General features: G+C 51.0%; 1 protein-coding gene across 1 annotated transcript in view; it reads right to left on the bottom strand.

Moving 5' to 3' along the window:
• Positions 1–2,986: 2,986 nt before the first annotated feature.
• Positions 2,987–8,805, bottom strand: part of TRIM56 (tripartite motif containing 56) — a 9,216-nt gene continuing 3,397 nt past the window's right edge. The window contains exon 6 of the mRNA XM_010832595.1: positions 2,987–8,798. Within this exon, the coding sequence (XP_010830897.1) occupies positions 8,277–8,798 (522 nt within the window). The 3' untranslated portion in view covers positions 2,987–8,276. The remainder of the gene's footprint in view (positions 8,799–8,805) is intronic.

Genomic DNA, 8,805 nt, shown 5'->3' with positions numbered 1-8,805 from the left:
GCCTTACATAAGCCCCTAGACTTCTCCCCTAAAGGACGTCCCTGTAGCTCAAACGGGTAAAGAATCTGCCTGCAATGCAGGAGACCAGGGTTCGATCACTGGGTCGGGAAGATCCCCCGGAGAAGGGAATGACAAGCCACTCCAGTGTTCTTGCCTGGAGAATCACGTGGACAGAGGAGCCTGTCAGGCTACAGTCTGTGGAGTTGGAAAGAATCGGGCCAGGACTGAGCGACTAACACACACAGAGAGACTCCTCATGGAACGTGGGCACAGTTCTTGAGGCACATGAGCCTTCTGGGTTCCCCTCTCTGCTGGCTGAGAGTTAAAACCACCTTTCTATTTCCTCCAAAGCCCGTCTCCATATTTTTCATTTGGCTTCAGTGGGCAGAGAAAGCCAAGATTTTGGCCAGCAATAGATGTGACTCCCAGGAAGGTGCCGTGTGCCTCGCCTCGCCAGGGAGTGGTAGAGAGTTGGCCCCAAGCCAGCCATGGCTGGCATTGACCTCTGCCCAGCTCCTCGTGACCCCATTTACATAATGTAACCTCACCATCCCCATCTTTAAATCAAGGGTGATAATAAAATGTACCTGCTGGACTTTATTAATACAGGTAAATGCAGAGCGGATGGAGAGAGAACTGCCTCTCAGAGTAAATGTCCACACATAACCTTCATTCATTTCTGCATTCATTCGTTCATTCAGAGTCTACTGCATCTCACACAATATTCTACAGGCATAGGATGTATTAGTGCACAAAACAGGCAAATTGTCCTGTCGTGGGGCTTGCGTTGTACCTGGGGTAGAAACCGGGGAAGGAGACAAAACAATAAACCATAAGCAGGATAAATAATCCTATGAAACAGCGTGTTGGGAGGTCAAAGTGCTCTGAAACAAAGAAAAAGTACAGAGGAGTGAGATTACCATCTTTTTTCCCCAGAGTTTGGATCATTTCACTGTTACTCACGCTTCCTCCTAAGGAAAAGGGATAAATTCTTTTTGCCTTCGGGCCTGCCCCAGCATTTCCAGCTCCTCCCCTTGTTCCATCCAACCATGTGAGTGATAGGGATGAGGTTTTAGCACAAATTCACTCATTTGGTCTTTTCACTCACCAGTATTTACAGAACACCTGATTATGGAATGTTCCGTGTGAATCAGAAGTTCTTGACCTGAAGGGTTTTGCAGGTGAGGATGTGTGTGAATAATCGAGGTGAGAAAGTGGTCAGGGCGGCCAGAGATGGGTGGGAAGCGGGCGCTGGAGGGGAGAAGCGAGCGGTCTGAATGCAGCCATCCTGCGCGTGGACCTCCGGCCTCCACGCTGGGTTTCGGGGCCTGATCGCTGGCTCCTTGCTTTGGCTCTTTTCTTCCAATGAGCATGTCCCTAACGTAGGGTTCAAGGCAGAGAAAATAGATGCTGCTCTTTCTGAAGAGGAAGAGACATTTTCTGAGTTGACCCGGAAGCAAAAGCAAGACGCCAGAGCCCTGCTCCCCTGACCTCAGTGATGAAGAATGATGCTGTGACCATCTGTCCAGCTGTGTGCCTGGCCTGTGACACGGCCCCACTTCCCCACCCTGCAGAGTCTGCGGCCTGGCCACTTGCAGACAGGCCCACGGCCATGAGCAGAGGCCACGGGCCTGCCGCCTCTGGGGCGGTGACTTCTCCAGTGCAGAGGAGAGACCCAGGTTTGAGGGAGGAGGCTCGGCTGCATGGCTGGGGACTGAGGCCCGTGTTTCTGACCACAGGCGCAGACAATCCGCCTTGGGGCTTTGGAGCTAGAACAAGCCGTTCTCCCAACACTCAGCGCTCACATGGACCCGCAGGCTCTCCCTCGCCCGGCCCCCTCAGCTGCTGAGTCACCCTCCCCAGGGTTCACAGAGGCGCCGGTCCAGAGCCAGGCTGAGTCAGTAGATGATGAATTGCAGAATTCTTATTCAGGCTGTCACCGCAGCAGTGGTGGGCCCTCATCCCCACCTCCTGCTTCCCAACCGGGCCACTTAGAGCATTCTCTTATCACTTGTCATAACAGACAAGTGGGGGAAGGGGTGCTCTGGCAACGAGCACAAGACGGGGCACTGCCAAGCTTCCCTTTCTGTGTCTAGATTCTGGACCTGGATGGGTCCTGGCCTGTTAGCTCAGGGAAGAACCTGGGATCTCGTTTCGTTCAGCTCTCTCATCAATGAACGAGGAAACGACATGGGCTTAGGATTCAGAGCTGCTTGAAAGGGAAGCTCTGGGGTCAGAAACAAAATCTGCTTGTAATGAGCAAACCTCCCAGGTCTAGGGTTCCGCGTCTCTAACACAGTGCTGGTGGTGGCCACTTCCATTTTGGCAGTCGATGGATGTGAAGCGCAGGGAGGCAACCCTCGGTAACTGCTATTTGATCCCTGCATTTGACTGGGAGGACAGAGGTTGAGTGAATTACAAGTAAGGACCGGAGAACTTCCTTCTTCCTGCTCAGGACTCAGAGAGGAGGGTCAGGGACTCCTGGAGGGACTTTGGAGAGCAGGTCAGAGGGGGTAGGTTTGGCCAGTAGGTGGATATTCCTAGAGCCTGGATACCTCCCAGCCCGGCAGGGGCCAACGTGGTATCACAGGCGCAGCAGGTCAGGTGGAGCCCGTAAACCAGAAAACAAGCAGAGACCAGTGATGGGCACAGCCACCCTGACCTGCGCCCTCTATTCACCTCCTTTCACACAACTTCGGGGGTCCTGCTGGGCCAGATCACCTGCTGGCTCCCTCCCACGAAACGTGAGCTTGGAAGATGCAGACCTCTGCCTAGAGGGCCCCTCTGTCCTACAGAGGCAGGAGTGGCCTGGGACGAGGATGGGGGAAACACAGATGATGACAGGGCCGATCACCCTGCGCCTGGATTGTCTCCAAGGGCTCCGGGTAGCATCTTCGCAGTTATAGCAGGAGAGCCATACTATCTGATTCCCTTCCCTACCTGGGTGTTGATCGTTCCGCACACGCATGAACCATCTGAGAAAAGGTTCACATTTTTCAAAGGAATTTATTAAGAAACAGGGGGGGAAAATATAAAGTACACAATCAAAGGAATCAAAGAGTTTACAACATAGCTTCTTCAGGCCAGTGGCAACTAAGAAATATTTGCTGAGCCGACACCAAGGGTACGGAGGCCCCAATTCCATTTTCAATCCCATCTCCCTTGGCTGCTAACCCAATCAGCTCGAAACTTCCTCCGAAGAGAAGTCAGATTGCCTTCCCAAACCTCCCCAAACTACTTCCCAATTGCCTTTACAGCCCTTCTCTGCCTGGTCCCAGATTCCTCACCTAGGCTTTGGGTGAGGTCAGCCAGACCCTGCTGAGCCTTCTCCACCCTTCCAGTCACTCTAAATCTATTTCTGTTCCCATCTGGATTCATGTAATTGAACTATATTCATGAACCAGTTGGGCTGGCTTGATCTGCTGCCTTTGGTCAAGTTACCTATCTTTCTAAGCCTACATCTGAACCTGATCCTTCTGTGGGGAACAACTTCTTGAGCAGTGTCTCTCACAGCTCCCTGCCCCAGTTAGTCCAAGGCTACTTTCTCCCCCAGACAGAACTCTGCGCCTGCGTCCAACCTCCCACTTAACTTCCAGGTGGCTTTAGTTCTCAGCTAACCCTCCTGGGTGCTGGTGTAGTCGCTAAGTTGTGTCTTAGCGACTTGAGACCTCATGGACTGCAGCCCACCAGGCTCCTCTGTCCATGGGATTCCCTGGGAAAGAATACTGGAGTGGGCTGCCGTTGCCTTCTCCAGGGGAGTCTTCCTGACCCAGGAAGTGAACTCTTCACCGCTGAGCCACCAGGGAAGCTTGGGAGAGATGATCAAAATACCTTGATATTGGTACGCACTTACCACATCCTGCCCAGCTCAGGTCACCAACCTTATCAACCTCCTTGGAAGTTTTCTGACTTCTCTTTTGGACATCGGCCCCACTGGAATATTATCTCTGTAGATTATTCTATGAATGGCTTTATAGATACAGTAATAATAAGACTAAGGCAAAAGGAGAGCGAATCCCTCCCAAATTGTTATCTTCTCTTACAAAAAAAAAACAAAACTGGGCTACTCTTGCCGTTTCTTCTACGTGTTAGTATACAGGTTAGTATAGCCTGATTCTCAGCTGGCTTTTAGGAGCAGAACTCAGCCTTAGCAAGATGGCCATTGGTCCCTTCTGCACCTACGGTCACTGTTGAGTCTTAGCAAATGGCTTCTTCAAATAAACGTTGGAAGGCAGAACTGAAGAATCTCCTCCAACAGAGAAGCAGGTAACAGCTCTTCCCAGACATTCTCGAGCCTCCCTCACAACACATGCATACCACATCCCCTTTCAGGCTTACCCTGACAGAAAAGCATTAACTCAGTACTATGAACACAAGTTGGTTAAAATTTTTCCTAAGACCTCCAGTTTGAGCTTTGAGGGTGTACAAAATTCTCCACGCCTCTTAGCCAGTCCTCACGATAACCCTGTGAGGTGGGCACAGTGGATATTATGATGGGTCTTTTACTGATGTAGAAACAGGTCCACAGAGGTTAGGGAGCTCGACCAATATCACACAGCTGTTTAGTTGGAAGAAGGTGAAAGTGAAAGTCGCTCAGTCCTGTCCGACTCTTTGCGACTCCATGAGCTATACAGGCCATGGAATTCTCCAGGCTAGAATCCTGGAGTGGGTAGCCTTTCCTTTTCCAGGGGATCTTCCCAACCCAGGGATTGAACCCAGGTCTCCCACATTGCAGGTGGGTTCTTCACCAGCTGAGCCACCAGGGAAGCCAGCACTCAACCCAGATCTCTGCTGCCTCACTCATTTCCTCTTTTAGGCACAAAAGTACGAACGAGGTTCTCTACTCCCCTTTTCTCTACCTAAATGGCATCCTCCTTTTGTACACAATCTGGGAAGTCCCAAACAGGAAAAGGAATGATGGATCAAGTTAACTGTCACTGTCCAATACGGGGGTGTGAGGGGGATGTCATATCTTTCATGATGTTCCTGATTTCTTAACATCTGTAGTTGAAGCAAGAACTCTTTGTCCCAGTGCTGGGTGGTGCTTTCGGCACCAGGATTTGTTAGGATTCCCAGGTCACAGTTGGGAGGCTGGGGATTTTCCTTTCAAAATGATGCTCAGTGCTATCCTTCCCATCCATCTCACATTTCCCCAGGGCTGTGGCTTTCCCACCTCGACCGAGCCCTGCAGCGGGAAAACGCAGTACTTCTGCCAATTGTCTCAAGTCTGAGTTCCCAGGACTCTCGTGGTGTCCCCTGCAACTGCTTCATCTTTAGAACATCTGTGGGAGTCTCTTCCTGTATCCAGGTGGTATTTCCCCTCTGAAGTTCTCTATTCCCACCTCCTGGCTGGAGCCATTCCACCAGCCTGGCTCTCTGCACACGGTTCCCATGCAGCTCTGCAAAACTGTTGTTCTAACCTGAAGGTATTTATCCCTTAGAGGCCAGAACGCCCCAGGACACATAAGCAGGACACCCCGATTTCATCTCTTTTGTGACTCAGAGCTGAGTCATGCTCCTGAAGGCTTACGATAGGCTGAGTCCACAGTGCCCCCTACTGGAGATTTCCCACAAGCCAAGGTTTTGGACACCTTGGTGGGTCCCACTGTTTACTAGACACCAATTCACTCCACAGATGTTTACTGAGCACCTACTAGGAGCCGTCACTGTGCTGACTCTGTAGAGAGGGCTCCAAAGAAGACAGACACAGTCTCCCCACTCGTGCAACTCATCCTATACCACCTGGTTCCGTGGAACCACAACTCGGTTTCCAGTTGGTCTGAATGAGTTGGTGAACTCAATAAGACCGTCTCTTGCCTCTGGACGTTCTGCAATGACAGATCATCCGTGGGGACTGCCTGACCACTGCAATCCTTCCCAGGGCACATTCCATGGTCAGCCACCAAACAGGCCCCTGGTCTGCTAGCCTTTCCTCCCTGCTGGGTCCAGACCCACCAGGATTTTCCCCTTGCTCCTGCTCTACCCCTACCCCAGCCAGAACAGTCTCATGTATTCTGACATTCATTTGCAAATCCAGGAGTTATTCTTGAATATCATTTATAGAGGTGTATTTTTCTGCAGTAAACAGTTAAGCATATATGTTATTTAATGGACAATAGTAACTGAAGTAGAAATGTGCATATATAAATAACAGCAGGAAATAACTCAAAAAGAACCCAACCTCCCCTGTCACTATTTACACATTTTGAACCTGTTTACACTCAGTAAACTATTCAGACATGCTTTTACCTTGCTGCTATAATGATGTGATCAGAAATCCAAAAGTTTTTTTTTGCTTATGATTGCATCACAGTCAAAATCGTCTAAATAGTTCTCATAGTTGTCATACATGAAGGCAGTAACTCACTGTCCTGCTAGACCACAATCCACTTGGCTATTCCTTCCAGAGCTGAGCTGTTTCCTGTCAATGACTATAATATACAGCGTGGTCACAAATACCTATCTGCAAATCCTTTTCCTTTTTCAGTTCTTTTCCCAGAATGTATTCCCCAATGTGAAGTAACTTCATCTTACAATCATTTCTTTGACTCCTGTCAAGTCCTGCCAAACCGATCTCCAGGAAGCAGCATTTATCATGCCAGGAGCCTATTTCCCCATGATATAGCTTCAAAAATATTTTTTTGAAGAATGCAAATGATTGATTTTATTTTCCATTTTATGTGTTCTGGCCTGTGTAGATTCCCTTCTGGGGACCCAACTTACTTGGTCCTTTGACCAAGTAGATCTCTTTAAGTCACTGTATACCCTCGAGACTCAGCTCTCAGATCAACGCTTTGTAGTGTCCTCCCCTCGTCGATTTTTCCTTTAATCTTCATTATTATTTGCTGTGCACACATCTCAAAATTTTATGTAATTGAATCCATCCACTCGACATTGATTATTTCCCCCTTCACTTCATGAAACAAATCAACGACCTCCCTGGAAAAAGATTTTCTTTTCCCTCCACCTAACGTCCTGTATTTTCCATCTGGACTTGTCCAAAATCTCTCTGGTACCCATGACCACTCACAGTCCATGATCCTTACATTAAGATTCCCTTTGGTCATCTCTCACCAGCCCCTGGCTAGCCATGGCCGCCTCAGTTCCAGCACTGCCACGGCCCATGCCAAGGGCCCGTGCTTACAGCTCACTTCTGACACGAACCCTCCACGCAATTTCCACTCCTCCGCCCATGTCAGCCCCACTACTGACTTCTCAGGTCTTCCAACTGGTTTGGCCCCTGAGTTCCACACCTGGCCTCTAGGCTTAGGTGTGTTCCCCACCCATAATAGCAATACAGACAAAAATGCCTTTAACACCTTAGTTCAGCCAGAATTTCTCAAAAGGAGTTGTGCTGGGAAACTAAGAAGGGGCTAAAAATAAACTCCAGGAAGTATTAAGACATCAAAACAGAAGAGACTTTATATTCTACAGAGGTCTGACCTCAGGCTGACTTGGAGGTGAGAGGTGAGGGAAGTTGGAGGGAAGGCCCCAGGTAAGTGCTGCGTTTTAGACTCCAGCCCTACCAGCTCCGTTTTCTAACAGCACATTCTCTTCAGGGGCTTTAAGGTGAACATCCACTGCCCTGGGGTAGTGTCTGCACTTGGTCCCCTACAAAGCCCACCCTGTTCTTCACTGGGGGGTGCTACTGTTGGAGGAGGAGCCGCAATGTGCCGGCTGTGGCTGAAGGCAATGAATGACCTCAGCCCTTCCGTCTCTGCGGTGAAAGATGCCACTGACTGCCGGGTTCAAAATCTCAGGCCCCTGCTAACCTAGCCTGTCCCCTTCCAGCTGGAGAAGAACGGGTTCTCAGCTCTCTTCTGCAAAGTACGTAATCGACATAACCTGAGCCCTTCTTGGCTCCAAGGACAATCTCTACCCACCTCCCCAGGCCTCTCCCCGGGCCACCCCATCAGGAATGGTTTTGAAGAAGAACGCAAATCAGAACTAGTTTACATATCTTGGAAACCTAGACTCTATGGTAGCGGCAGTGGCAGTCACCACACCCCCCCCCCCAATTCAAAAGCAAGAGGCATTAATGCCCAGCACCTCTCCAACCCCTCCTCCTCTGCTTCTGAGAATTATGGTCATGCCAACCCTGCTTGGTCCCTATCCCTGCACCTGCACAGGGGTTTGGCACTTCAAATTGTGAAAAGCTGTCAACCCCTGCCCTCTGAGAAAATGCCCTTGGCCGCCACATCTCCTGGGCGGCCCTGCCTGCCTTCTCCCCGCCTTCATTTCCTGCCCTCCCCCCCCCCATCCCCAGTCCCAGCCCTTTAACTGTCAAGAGGGCGGACCCGAAAGACGTGGATGGTGCCGTTACTGAGGGACACGACCAGGTACCTGCCGTCCACCATGGTGGTCACCCGGGGCTTTTCCAGGCCGTGATAGGCCGTCAGGAAGTCGCCAAGCAGCGAGCCCTTCGGATCGAGGATCACCACCTTGTTGACCTCGCGAAGGGTCAGAAAGATATAGCCTTTCTTATCCACGGACACGGAACCCGGCTGGCAGCCATGCAGGCCAGGTCCCCGGTACTCCCCAACCACCTGCCCCAGCCCATCACAGACTACCAAGCTATTCTGCTGCCAATCGGACCCTACAAAATGGCCCTGGGGGCTGGTGGTCAGGAACACCAGTGCCCGCAGGCCCCGGTTGGCCTTGCCCCCGGGGATGAACCGCGTGGCCAAGCTACCTTCCATGTTGTACACCTCCACGTGGCCGGACACGCTGACCGCCACCCGGTCCCCGCTCGGCATGGCGGCCACAGCATGGCTGGCCCGGCAGAGGCCCAGGCCCCCGCGCCCC

The sequence above is a fragment of the Bison bison genome, unplaced genomic scaffold (genome assembly GCF_000754665.1).
Source record: "Bison bison bison isolate TAMUID 2011002044 unplaced genomic scaffold, Bison_UMD1.0 scf7180017861528, whole genome shotgun sequence".
In the NCBI taxonomy this organism is placed as follows: domain Eukaryota; kingdom Metazoa; phylum Chordata; class Mammalia; order Artiodactyla; family Bovidae; genus Bison; species Bison bison.
The sequence above is the reverse complement of the archived record's forward strand: the minus strand, read 5'-3'. Positions and strand labels throughout refer to the sequence as shown.